At 42.7% G+C, this 15,042-nt stretch overlaps 1 protein-coding gene across 1 annotated transcript in view; it reads right to left on the bottom strand.

Moving 5' to 3' along the window:
- LOC124593867 overlaps positions 1-11,225 on the bottom strand; it is a 494,799-nt gene extending 483,574 nt beyond the window's left edge. Inside the window, exon 1 of the mRNA XM_047132215.1 lies at positions 9,958-11,225. Within this exon, the coding sequence (XP_046988171.1) occupies positions 9,958-10,143 (186 nt within the window). The 5' untranslated portion in view covers positions 10,144-11,225. The remainder of the gene's footprint in view (positions 1-9,957) is intronic.
- Positions 11,226-15,042: the final 3,817 nt, after the last annotated feature.

Below are 15,042 nucleotides of genomic sequence, written 5' to 3'. Positions count from 1 at the left end.
CAAGGACCACTTCCACCACGCCTGCAAAAGATACACAAGGACGGGGATCCGTTCAGCCCATTGTGTGCAATATGGGAGCCTCAACATGTTACCTAGCAGAACATATGGCTTCTCTTTTGAGGAATTTGCTAGCAAAATATGAACACCAAATTCGAAACTCAGAAGAATTTGTACAGCTACGGCAGAATTTGAGTTTCTAAGCAACTGATATACTGCAGTGTGGCGAGGGCCTCCCGTCGGGTAGACCGTTCGCCTGATGCAAGTCTTTCGAGCTGACGCAACTTCGGCGACTTGCGTGTCGATGGGGATCAAAGGATGATGATAAGGACAACACAATACCCAGTCCCTGAGCGGAGAAAATCTCCGACCCAGCCGGGAATCGAACCCGAGCCGTTAGGTTTGACATTCCATCGCGCTGACCGCTCAACTACCAGGGGCGGACACTGATGTATTAATGAGTTTCGATGCGGTCTCTTTGCTCACACGAGTACCTTTGGTGGGTTCACTGTAACTCATAGGAGCTTAGCTGGGAGGAGGACGTCTTTTCTAACATACGCGTACCTCTACTTAATTTTTATTTAACGATCAATATTTTGAACAAAATAACGGTGTTACTGTTTGTAGTCCCTTGGATCTCATAGCAGCTGATTCTTTTTTGGAGGACTTCGAGGACGAAGAACGAAAGATGGAGGTTTTGAAACCTAAATATTTCTGGGCGACGCATTTATGGTAGGGCCACGTGGGACAGCACCGCTTCATTTCTAGCACACCTGAACTCCCTCCATCCGAGCTATACTTCAACATGGAAGTGGAGAAAAATGGAGACTTGTTTTTCTATGTACCGGTCCATTGAAAAGTAAGTTAGTTGGGGCACAGTGCGTTCCGTTAACCAACTCACACTGACCTGTATCTTCGAAGCTACAGTTGTTTATTACAGGTCTAGTTCATAGGGACTAGAGTTAACTCAGATCCAGGGAGCTTGTCAGCAGGGCTTAGCCATCTTCGCTCTGTGTTTATCCAGAACGGGTACTTTGAAAAGTTGACTCGAAATACATTTCAACCAGCACGTGAGACCGCGCTTTTCCCGCGTCACGCATCCAAAGACCGTGGTTCGTTCCTTCGGCATGAGGCTCTGGATGTCTATGCCCCCTCATATTCGTCATGACGACGTTACAGCCCCACATCGTGATGTCTGAACTTTTTTAGTGAGCCGGCACATATATTGGCGAGCCACTGCACCAACACGTCAATAAGCACCTGAAGATAACGAGCAGCTGTCTCAATGAAATACTGTGCAGCTCTCACAACATTATCCGACGCGACGCCCGTTACCACTGGAGTAGTTATTTCGTCGGAAAAGACTCAAACAGCTCACGAGTGATAATATTTGCTTTTCGTATGGCCTAAGTAGTTAAAGTGACTGCCTACGATAATTGGAGATTCAGGTTCTAATCCTGTTCTGGCACAAACTTTCTTCTGTTACGACATCTCCATGTCTCCAGTAACATCTTTATTTGCATAAGTTGATCATAGCCTCATAATTAAAGTAGAAATGTCGCACAAATTTTGCAGTTATCACGGTATTGCTATTACACAAGCAGCCAAACTAGTAAAATAACTGCATTTTGTCAATGATCAACAATTATTGTGTCCGATACTTGATTATCACGGTTCCATCTCGTATCCCCTACACTTGATATCCACGGGTATTTTTGTAATAGCGCCCCCACATGTAACACTTCTAGGCGAATTTTTCCTGGACGTTTGATAACGTCAAAACTTTTTCTTCTGTCTTATCCTTTTTGATGGTATTTCCTAGTCGTTGCATAACGCCGTGAACTTATCAAGACAGTACAGGCAAAAAGCTGCAGTGTTTCTGTTGATAACATTACTGTAGCGATAACGACATTCGGCAGAAAGTTTCATGGATTTCCTGAGACGACACGGAAGAGGTTAGTAAGATTGCGTTGCACTCAGATGAAATGCCAACTTTCTTCAGTGAGTATATCACAAATAAACACAGTGTTAAGATCGTGAGCAACGAGTAACAATTTATAACATAATAGGAGCTATTTAACATGTCACTGGTATTCTACACTTACATATTTGCTTCGTCTTTATATTGATGTCACGTTTAGCTTAGTTTTGCGTGAAGCATTGCCACTGCTGCCTCGCTTGTAGGTTTGCTGTTCTGTGTTACTGAATTGAAATAATGGCTTCAAAGCAGTTCAGCTGTCGCTATTGTATAGCTACATTTACTGCCTCCTCAGGATGTGCACTGCATCCAGGAACAATTCCCAGCTGCCACGCGAACGTTCATCACTGATAATGGCACACGAAATATTTTGTGTCTGAGAGACGTGCAATGTACGCCAACTTTTTGGAGGTGTGCCAATTTCAAAAACTTCTACTCAGCGAATACATAGACATATTGGAAAACTCTGCAAACGGCATCGAAAAACGAAACTGGATGTTTTTACGAGCTATGATATTCTAACTACAACTACGAAATTGCCAGCCGAAACTAAGACAGACCTGCACAGGTACAGTTTTGCGGGCAGTGTTTCGATCTAGTCCAGCGAGGAGAAAATAAATAAATGAATAAATACAATCTCGGATTGTACAACAATGGGGAAGAAATCAAATGAGACCTGTCCGTGTGGACGGATCCTGGTGTTAGCCCTATGTGGTTCAAAAGAACAATCGAAAACGGTGATCTGAAACATCGCTCCTAAGGAACAAAAGTCCATTGAGTCAAACACTTCGTCACCTTGTACCTGTGTTCTCGATAAGAAAGCGAGTCGTCATTATTTATTGAAGTATAAAATGGGCGGCTCAAACTCAACAGCTGCCAAGTTCTTACCATTTGTACCACCATGAATAACATACAGCAAACGTTTATCAATGACGGCTATTTTCGAATAATGCCATACCTTCTACACGTGAGTTTCATAGCTACTTCGTACAAACATTCAGTAGTAAAATACTCCCAGGAAAGACGACAAAAGGTGATCTGTTTAATGTTACTTGGCACCACAGTCATGTGCCGTGAAAGATGCGCGACATTTAATTACAGTGATGTCAGGATAGTCGAGAATTACACGTCGGTAGTTCTTCCCCCTTTTTGTCATTTATTTTTCACATGCTCACTCAAATTTTGCTTAAATAAAAAAGACACCGGCTGAAGAAATGTGCATTAGTTCTCACAGTGGCTTAGTTCCGCTATCCAAGTTTACCGTTTACGTTAGACTACACCCGAAGTGAAGTATAATAATCGACAGTGACATCCGTACCTTGCACTTCACCAGTTGGTTAATCGCGGTACACCTTCCACTTTCCAGTCCAACCACGAATGTTCATGGCAAGAGCGATTGATTTCACGCTTGTCTCTTCGAAGGCGCCGGTGCCACAATTGCACTTCATCTTGCTCGTTTCCCGGTACTTGCACATGTTGCTGATTGGGGTGTTCTTAGCCCGCGTTATTACTTTTATCTCAGTTTCCTTTATCTTTTACTGGAACTATGTCCTCAACAACATTGTGTGATTAAATTTCTTCCAAAATCTCAGTTTCAAATCGAGAACAAAGCAATTTGTAAGCCGAACTATTGGTATCTGATCCCAGAACACTTATTTGTGTAATGAGCGTTTCCTCCAAAAAACTGCAAAAATATATTAAGTCTTTTGAAGACAGTGCTAACATTCAACATCTATATAGACAAAGACGCTTTAGGTGGGCGTGGATCGTGGTAGCTACTACGTATATATAGAAAGAATCAGAGATATCAAGTAAAAGCCGTATTTACTACGAAAATCGATCTTCATAACTCTCGATGCGTTCTTGTGTCATTTCATCTTCAGATGCAGCTCACAGAGACACCGCACGCATTTCTACATCTGTCTGCCTAAATTATTAGATTTGTTACATTAAATTAAAACATTTTAAAGTTAAAGAAGAGCACCGATGCAGCTACACATCAATTATGAGACACTGCACCGTTTTCGTTCTGTTTTGTTAGCGTTACACCCACATAGTCATACATATTTACTGTCCTATGACAGGGGACTGACATTTTTCCTGAAGGTGTCAATGATGTACATTCGGATGTCATTCGCACACGGAATAATAATAAAGCTATGCAGTAGTACAAAGTGACCAAAATGAAAATAGCGCTGAAATCGCAAATCAAACACCATTCTTAAAGCAACAGTTATTCAATGATGAGGATTTTCTGTTTCACTCCGGCGCATGTTCAGTTAGTTTATATAACCGAACAGACTGAACCATCCCTCATTTGAAGAAATAAAAACTGGAGTCCGGCTGTTCCGATACAATTTCGTTCAGAAACCACCTGCAGAGCTGAATGACAGAAGGTTGCTGGGGAAAATTTAAACAGTATAAAATATAAATATTTCAGGGATGGAAAAACAGATTATTTTGAAAATACTCATTTCATTTCATTATATTCTTACATTTAGAACTAACAGATTTGCGACTCTGTCAAACATTTTTATAGGCTGTCGTTCGTTTTGTCTCCTGGTTCTCGATCTCGTTTATAATAATCTCTTTGCCGTCTAGTTATTTTCCGGTTCAAATGGCTCCGAGAACTATGGGACTCAACTTCTGAGTACATCAGTCCCATAGAACTTAGAACTACTTAAACCTAACCAACCTAAGGACATCACACACATCCATGCCCGAGGCAGGATTCGAACCTGCGACCGTAGGGGTCGCGCGGTTCCAGACTGTAGCGCCTAGAACCGCTCGGCCACTCCGGCCTGCTTATTTTCCGGGACAGGCTCTTTTTGTCCGTCCTGTTTAAGTATTGTGCTAATTTGGAAATTCGCAGTAAGTGTACGTGCATCTTTATATTTAAAGATATTTGTAGTACGTGTTAAACAGTAAGAAGCCAATTTCATTCACGTTTTTACTTCAAATATACCATGAAGATGAACACCCAGTTTGCTTAATTGCATCGAGTATCAATACAAGAGCTTTTTGTGACAAGGACACTTTTATTTTTCAATAAATGAACAGTCATGGTCGTAATGATTTACATAATAATACGACGTAACATCAAACGGTCAATGTCATCATTAGACCCTATACATTCAAAGATATTACCAATGTAGCTCGCGTAGCACTCGTGTAATGAATGATTTTGACTCATCGAACCGCAGAGGCTATACATTATTACGCGACGTATCTAAAACGTGCCAAGATACTATGATACCGTATCATCTAAGCGAAAGACTCTGTAACTGAAATTGTTACTTATACAGCAGCTTATCTCGCTGAAACGTCACGTTTTTAACAAATAAAAGCTGTTGGCCCCCAGCTGCATAAGTCCACAGATCTAGTGAACGGAAGGCTTCGGTATATTCTTTGAAGTGTGATGTCATGTCTTATGAACATGACGTCTGCTATGTTTTTGTTTGTGAGATTCAATTTTAGATGAGGTTCGAAAGTTTGTTTACCATGTGTGTGGTAGCTTAAATCTTTTGTTTTCTAAACCTACGTATGTCTAGTATGGCATCACGATCCGCTGAGTTGTATGATGGTTTAAATCGTGTTGTATATTAGACACCCACAAGTCTCATGGAGATGGAAACTGTACTCAAGATCGCTATAATGCCGTTGTGCACCGACACTGGTCTGCAGAACGAAGAAAGTACCACGAAGTCAGGGTTGGATCAGAAGGTGATAGTTTGGTTGTGTTTGTTTATATTCCAGCTAACTATTTTAACATTATGATGACAAATCCTACATAACTATCAGGTAATCCTTGTGTGTATAAATAAGTAAATAAGATGAATAAATGCATAAAGTAGAAAATAAGATGAATAAGTTCTTAAAGCAAACTAATGTGTTACGAAATTTATTTTTACGTTGCGCGTTCTCCAGGGTATTTCAAAAATACGTTTTTGAACAGGTCCCTTGCACGAAAACAAGAGAAAGGTTCGTGCAAACATAGTTCCGAAAATTCTTCGTTTTCGAGTTATTAATGGAAGTTAGCGTCCAACGGTTTTCCAGGTACAACCCACCATCTTCATTTATCTATGCAACCGTTTGACTCATTGTATGTTAGACGGCGTTGTATTCGCCGGGAAAATTGTTTACATTCATCATTCGTCTGAAAACGTGTCGATTGTGTACGTGTACTGCAAGTAGGGAGATAACTGAAGGTACTGGTTCAAACATGGCAGGATATTCAAATTGTTAGCTGGTAGACATGATTTTTAGCACTAGAAGATGTGCCACTGCTAAAATAAAGGAATATGTGACTTCTACATGATGGAGCTCCAACATAGTTCAGACTCAGTGTCAGAGATGAACCGACTGTTTTCTACTATCACAGACGGATAAGTAGAATAGGACGAGTTCCATAGCCTGAACGTCTCTCTAACGCCAGTCCGTTGGATTATTATCTCTGGGGGATCCTTACATAACTGATCTACGCAGAAGGCCCACCCGGACGCAGAAACTCTTCGCTGTCATGTCAAGGAAACCTACAAAACCATTCGTAACTGTCAGGTAACATTTGCAAGGATGTGACAGTCCATGATTTGAAGAGGGCACGCGTGTTTATAGGCAAGAGAAAGACATTTGGAGCTTTTAATGCAAACTTTCGTTTGTAACTCTAACGCATAGGATTTTCGTATACATGTTTATATGAACTTCTTTCCTTGTTTTGGTGTGAGGACGCTGTTCCCAAAGTTTGTGATTGCATTTTTGAAACATCTACGGTAATTGATACGCAGTGGCTCCTCCCTTGCATTTTCCATAGTTTGCGCGCGATAGATGAATGTAATACGCATCTAGGTACCCGTCGGAGACTAGTCCAATATCTAATACAGGTTTACGGAATTTACTTCTGAGTTTTGATTTATGAAACGAGAAATGTGTTAGATGTGGCAAAGTACGTTAAATATGACGCGAACACGGATCCAAACTATTCTACAAATCAATCTGTAGCCACAGTCTTTCCTTAGCATTCACATTCGTTGGCTCCGCCACCTCAACCCAACTATCATCTTCCAACCACATCTTGACATCGGACCACGCTGCGGATCGGTGTCACCAGGACCATGTCCACATTAAGGGGGGTAGGACGTCAAACGGGCCGACTTGGAGCAGGAGAGTCACCACAGGACATTTTAATTTCTACTGTCTATACTTTTACAAATAAATTCATAAAACTTTGTCACCATGACCAGGAAGGATTGAGGACTCACACTCATCGCAGTGGAAGTTCAAAAACGTAGCAAAATACCTTTTTTTACATGTTAAATTGTATCATTTTTTTCACTTATTACTGGCTGCATTTGTTGCTATAGGTACACTTTTCTTCCTAAGTAAGGGAGATTCTTGTATGAATTTTTCATAGCATACAAACAGTAGTTATAGGTGTATGAAACTCTAGAATTTTCCAAATCTATTAAAAACTGTGGAAAAAATTGAGATAATTAATTATAAAACTTGAATTTTGGCTAAACATGAAGTTTAAAATGTAACAGTCATTTATTTTTTTCATAAATTAAATAACTTCTGTAGTTTCATACACCTGTAACTGTGGTTTGTATGCTGTGCAAAAGTCATCGGAAATACGGAAGCGTCCGATACCGCCCGTCTGCTTTGACCCATGACGTCACAAATATGGCGGAAACGACCATAAACCACGATTCCAATATGGCGCATATAAAGTCGGTACGCACACATTATGAGGACGAAAATACATCGAAAAACAAACACACACACTTTCCACAAAAATCCTAACGACACTAACGGGACAAACGCGGGAAATGGGGTGTTTTTGGGTGGGGGCAAACTAAATATAAACAAATTTAGACACCCTCCCACGCACAAAACCACACAAAATGACGAAAAACACCGACATCACAAAACTCCCCAAATACCATTAAGCGCAATATCATCTGAAATCGGATACTTCCCTTTATCTATATAGCTCAACAGCAGCTTCCGATCCCATAAATTGGAATCAAACACTTCCCTTGGCTTATATAGCTCAAAAACATCTCCCGATACCAATACCAACATACACAGCCACACGTTGGGATCGAACACTTCCCTTGACCTGCGCAGTGTTAGTTTTATCCGTCATATCCATTCCTGAACAAAAACAACAGCCGATTAATTTTACTAAAATTACCGCATGACTTACAGTGAACAACACTAAATTAACCCTCACACAAAATCGTTAACCCACTGAAACGAATTCCACTACAAACACAGCCGACACTCTAACAATTCTTGATAATGGGCAAAAGCAAACGGAACCCATTACACCACACAAACGAAAACCCTGAACATACCACCAGAGAGCACAACAAACCACAACACGACATCTACAAACACGCCACACTCACAAACCGCGCCGTCATGACGTCACACACAACACCCTTACGTCACGGGTCAAAGCCGACGCTTGGGATGGGACGCTTCTGTCGACCCAAGTCAGTCATCGAAGAATCTCTCTTAGTTAGGATGAAAAATGTACTATAGCAACAAATGCAGCCAGTAGTAAGTGAAAAATGATGAAATTACACATGTAAAAAAAAAGTGTTTTGTTACGTTTTTGAGGGAATACTCTCTTTCAAATTCTGAAGGTGGCAGGGGTAAAATACAGAGAGCCAAAGGCTATTTACAATTTGTACAGAAAGCAGATGGCAGTTATAAGAGTCGAGGGGTATGAAAGGGAAGCAGTGGTTGGGAAGGGACTGAGACAGGGTTGTAGCCTATCCCCGATGAGCAAGCAATAAAGGAAACAAAAGAAAAGTTCGGAGTAGGTATTAAAATCCATGGAGAAGAAATAAAAATTTTGAGGTTCGCCGATGACATTGTAATTCTGTCAGAGACAGCAAAGGACTTGGAAGAGCAGTTGAACGGAATGGACAGTGTCTTGAAAGGAGGATATAAGATGAATATCAACAACAGCAAAACGAGGATAATGGAATGTAGTCGAATTAAGTCAGGTGATGCTGAGGGAATTAGATTAGGAAATGAGACACTTAAAGTAGTAAAGGAGTTTTGCTATTTGGGGAGCAAAATAACTGATGATGGTCGAAGTAGAGAGGATATAAAATGTAGACTGGCAATGGCAAGGAAAGCGTTTCTTAAGAAGAGAAATTTGTTAACATTGAGTATTGATTTAAGTGTCACGAAGTCCTTTCTGAAAGTATTTGTATGGAGTGTAGCCATGTATGGAAGTGAAACGTGGACAATAAATAGTTTGGACAAAAAGAGAATAGAAGCTTTTGAAATGTGGTGCTACAGAAGAATGCTGAAGATTAGATGGGTTGATCACATAACTAATGAGGAGGTATTGAATAGAATTGGGGAGAAGAGGAGCTTGTGGCACAACTTGACTAGAAGAAGGGATCGGTTGGTAGGACATGTTCTGAGACATCGGGGGATCACCAATTTAGTATTGGAGGGCAGCGTGGAGGGTAAAAATCGTAGAGGGAGACCAAGAGATGAATACACTAAGCAGATTCAGAAGGATGTAGGTTGCAGTAGGTACTGGGAGATGAAGAAGCTTGCACAGGATAGAGTAGCATGGAGAGCTGCATCAAACCAGTCTCAGGACTGAAGACCACAACAACAACAACGTTTTTGAGCTTCCACTGCTACGAGTATGAATCCTGAATCCTTCCTGGTAATGCTGTTAAAGTTTTATCAATGTATTTGTAAAAGTATAGACAGTGGAAATTAAAATGTCCTGTGGTGCCTCTCCTGCTCCAAGTCGGCCCATTTGACGTCCTACCCCGCTTAAGGGAGATTGGAGGGGGAGGTGGGGGGAGGTTATCACATTGTAGCCACAGCAGCCAGTATCTTGATCGAGAGAGTTGTTTTGACACAGACGTTGATCTGAAAAACCCAGAGGTGTTAACTTGGGCTAGTTATTATCACGTCCAACGGGAGTGAAATTTGCGACTTACGATGCGCTGCGTCTTGTCGGGGGCGATGGCGGTGATCTCGAAGGAGCGCGGCGGCGGCGGGCCTCGGTCCTTGAGCCTGGCCGAGATGAGGCCGGGAACCCTGGTCACCAGCGACAGGCGGCGCGACAGGCGACGCCCCAGCCGCGACGCCGAGCGCCGCGGCGACCGATCCGTGGCGTCCGTCATGGCGGCGTTGGAGCTGGCCTCGCTTCACTGTGCACTTCACTTTCACCAGGCGCTGCGGTGCCACTCTGCCGCGATCACTGATTCACCAGCCTCCAACAGGTATCGACGAAAACAGAGGTATGACGGCCTTTCAGTAGTTACCGCCTCACTTTAGCCCAAATGGTATCACACCTTCTCTAGACTTCTCCAATGTGCCAACAAAATACCTGCAGAATTTGTTACCCTACCACAGTCCCTGACCTGAGAGTGCCAATATTTTGTCACCAAACGGTGTTCATCACTCCTTGAATGTGAACCAGAAACAATTTCAGAAAAAAACTGATATCAACACACGCAGTAATCTCTTCTCTATCGCTTGAGCAACTGCAGCAGGCAATTGCGAACTGTACGCAATGCCAGCATTATTTCTCCAATCAACACGTATCGCAACACTCCTCACAGTTTTAATCAACTAATTGGGAAAGTCACTGCCAGTCACTTGTTACGCAGCAGGTTGAGCCAGAGCACACTCGAGAAGAAAGTTTCCACGTCCACAGCAGCGATGTACAGTTTCACTTTCATGGCAGTAAGAACCACTCTAAAGCTCTGCTGGCTTTAAATGCAACACACAAACTGTACACCCGCTGCAGATCGGGCCAGTGATACAGCGAGTCGTCGCAAGAAGCACCACGACATCTACACATATAGTGAGGTCGTACTCGGAAAAAGCACTGACAAGCAAAACTCGCGTCTTTTATTTACACATGTCAGCCAACGATGGTGCCTCAGAAGGCAGCATACTGATAAAAATCCGGCGTCCTCGGCTGGGAGAGTCACACAGAGCTGGTGGTTCTGTCGATGATTGCGCGAACACGCGACTAACAGGTGTACCGCACGGAACGGACCGAGAACGAACATCCGCGAACGCGTCACATACGTCCCGAAGGACCCGTCGTGTGCCCACCGAAGACACGTCGCAAGACCGCGGACCTGTCACTCGTCTGCAGACACGGAGCGTCGCCGGCCGGTGCAAACGTCGCGTCGCGCGCGGCGTGTAAACAAACACTGCGTGCTGGCGGCGGCTGGCCCAGGAGCTGCGCGGCTCGGCGCGACTGCGTCTGCGCAGTGACTGAGCGCCGCCGCGGCCGGCCGGCCCGCGCGCCGAGCCGCCGTGTGACGTCACAGCAGGTAACAGTACTGCCCGCGCAAGTAGCTCAGGTCAGTGTAAACATGCGCGGCGCGGGGGCGGGTCCACGCAGTCAGGAGAAGGGTTTAACGTCGCGTTGGTGAGGTCATTAGAATGGACCATAAACTCTGTCTGGGGAAGAAAATCCTCCGTGCTCTTTCACGCACGAAGTAATGGCCGCTATCGACAGGGGATCTCAGGCTGATTCCGTATTTCTGGATTTCCGGAAAGCTTTTGACACCGTTCCTCACAAGCGACTTCTAATCAAGCTGCGGGCCTATGGGGTATCGTCTCAGTTGTGCAACTGTATTCGTGATTTCCTATCAGGAAGGTCGCAGTTCGTAGTAATAGACGGCAAATCATCGAGTAAAACTGAAGCGATATCAGGTGTTCCCCAGGGAAGCGTCCTGGCACCTCTGCTGTTCCTGATCTATATAAATGACCTGGGTGACAATCTGAGCAGTTCTCTTAGGTTGTTCGCAGATGACGCTGTAATTTACCGTCTAGTAAGGTCAACCGAAGACCAGTATCAGTTGCAAAGCGATTTAGAAAAGATTGCTGTATGGTGTGGCAGGTGGCAGTTGACGCTAAATAACTAAACGTGTGAGGTGATCCACATGAGTTCCAAAAGAAATCCGTTGAAATTCTATTACTCGATAAATAGTACAATTCTCAAGGCTGTCAATTCAACTAAGTACCTGGGTGTTAAAATTACGAACAACTTCAGTTGGAAAGACCATGTAGATAATATTGTGGGGAAGGCGAGCCAAAGGTTGCGTTTCATTGGCAGGACACTCAGAAGATGCAACAAGTCCACTAAAGAGACAGCTTACACTACACTCGTTCGTCCTCTGTTAGAATATTGCTCCGCGGTGTGGGATCCTTACCAGGTGGGATTGACGGAGGACATCGAAAGGGTGCAAAAAAGGGCAGCTCGTTTTGTATTATCACGTAATAGGGGAGAGAGTGTGGCAGATATGATACGCGAGTTGGGATGGAAGTCATTAAAGCAAAGACGTTTTTCGTCGCGGCGAGATCTATTTACGAAATTTCAGTCACCAACTTTCTCTTCCGAATGCGAAAATATTTTGTTGAGCCCAACCTACATAGGTAGGAAAGATCATCAAAATAAAATAAGAGAAATCAGAGCTCGAACAGAAAGGTTTAGCTGTTCGTTTTTCCCGCGCGCTGTTCGGGAGTGGAATGGTAGAGAGGTAGTATGATTGTGGTTCGATGAACCCTCTGCCAAGCACTTAAATGTGAATTGCAGAATAGTCATGTAGATGTAGAAAGAAATCGTCCAGGCATATACGGAAATCACAGAAAATCTAAATTCGATATGTGGATGGGTCTTTGAAACGCCGTCCACGTTAATGGTGGCTGAGATCCATAGGCGTGAAAGTACTTGGAAGGTTACAGCAACTAGTCACTTTTCATTGAGTTTTATTCATACGGAGATACGTTTCGGGGCTTTTTGAGAGTGTAAAAGGACACCAAATAAAGTACGGCAACGCACAAAAATTTCTATATACTGCATTATGATGATTCTAACGACGAAGTCGATTGTTCGTCTGCGGACAACGACAATAGAGGAGATGGATTAGCTGACGAAGTTGGCGCTCAATATGAACCTTTTTAGTTGGCGTAATACATTTATATATTCATGAATGTAACATTGTGCAAAATAATTCGCTTAGCTACCACGTGTTGTATATTTATGATTAATTAATTATTAGGTGTTTTTTCGTTCCAAAGCTTGATACTTCTATTTTCGTCACCGTGCATGACACGTAATTACTTTTTTTCCTGTGGAGTTTGCGGAGAGAAACTGCCCTGGTTAACCGAATGTACCGATACCGGAGATCGGCCTCGTCACTTTTCGCAATTGTATGTATAGCGCACACAATTTCAGATCCATTGCTGCAGCGCAGCATCTTCTAATGGCGTACTAACACGTTTGTTTATATCGAAAATTATTCCTAAATTCAAGTTACAATTTTCTTTCTTATACACTCCTAAGCAACTGAACTTGCTTGTGCTTATAGACTTATTATTGCGAAACTTGAAACTTTATAGATGCCTCCATATGAATAAAAAAAAGGTTAAATTCACAATGCATACAGTATAGTGACCCACGCAAGGTTATTTTACAGGTATTTTCTCAATGCTATAAATTTACTGTATTAGTAATTATCCTATTCTAGTTCAGTAAGTACATAACCATTCATGTGAATTGCTATAAAACCGCCATATGCGACTAATAAGACGAGGTTCTGGCAGAATTGTAGCAGTGAGGACGGGTCGTGAGTCGTGCTTGGGTAGCTCAGTTGGCAGCCGGCACGGTAGCTCAGTGTGATGCCGGCACGGTAGCTCAGCGTATTCGGCCAGAGGGTTAGTTGCCCTCTGTAACAAAAAAACTGAGTTAGTCGATCAACAACGAACTTAACCGGATGTCTTACGACGTCCGCCCCGAGCAGATGAAACGAACACAAGCGAACAAAATGAGATTAAAAAAAAAAAAATTGGTAGAGCACTTGCCAGTGAAAGGCAAAATTCCCGAGTTCGAGTCTCGGTCCGACACACAGTTTTAATCTGTCAGGGAGTATCATATGCGACTCATATGCAGTGTTTATTAAGCATTTTTTTTAAGCATTACGTCCCACTGCACAGTACTTTAAAAGCATGTCTGCTAATTCCCGTAACAACGAGTAATTCTCAGGGTTAACAGTGGGGCTCTACGGTGCGGACACATCACTGGATTTGTTTCTTTTTTTTTTTTTTTTTGCGTGGATCCACAATCGTCGACACAGCTTAAAGGTGTTTGATATAAACGTAAATAGTTTACAAACAAGTCTAACACACTCCTCATTTGAAGCCTAGTACCGCCTGAAATACTCAGTTCTAACCGTCCGTTCCGCGATGCCTAGAACCAGGTACGGTGGTTCCTTGTTTATCCGTCCCTTTTTCTTATTTATTATTTAGTTTAAACTTGATAATTGGGAAGTAACAGCTGAAAAAATCTTACCCGGATCGTGGCAAGGTGTCAACAATGAATTGTCCTGTACATGATCCCGTTCGTTGAGAGAGTAAAAGGACACCAAACGAAGTACGTCAAGGTACAAAAATTTCGAAATACTATATTACGATGGTTCTGACGACGAAATTATCAACGATTGTTCGTTCTGCAGACAATGACAATAGAGGAGTTGGATTAGCTGACGAATATGGCCCTCAATATGAAGACATTATGACACTTACAGAGGCGACAACACAGCTGGACAAAATAATGGATTATTTGGAAAGCACGACAGAAACTGTACGGTCAAACTAATGCTGACGAAATGCCTGCGCGATAGTACTGCATATACACCACCCGTTTTTCAATGTCTAGTCTAAATTTACGTAGAAATGACGAATAAAGTGCGCTTAAACGAAAGAAAAGTAGTCAGATGCGTGCAGGGCTCACAAACAGAGGTTTCCGAACGAACTTAATTATTAATACAGACAGTTTATTCATTCCGGGAATCGAGGGTATTTACGATTTCTGCTCGTTATCTACGTTGATGCTGGCAATACATCGGTACAAGGGATCCCGAGGTTTTCTATAATGTGTTAAGTTTGAACTCGGATTGCAGATGACAAAAGGAACATTATTCCCTGTGATATAATTACACATTAACAATTTCGGATTTTTCCGTTTGCTTGTAGTGTGAAACATTGTTTCTTGCAAAATT

The sequence above is a fragment of the Schistocerca americana genome, chromosome 2 (assembly GCF_021461395.2).
Source record: "Schistocerca americana isolate TAMUIC-IGC-003095 chromosome 2, iqSchAmer2.1, whole genome shotgun sequence".
NCBI classification, from domain to species: Eukaryota; Metazoa; Arthropoda; class Insecta; order Orthoptera; family Acrididae; genus Schistocerca; species Schistocerca americana.
Note: the sequence above shows the minus strand (reverse complement) of the source record. Positions and strands in the feature narration are given on the sequence as shown.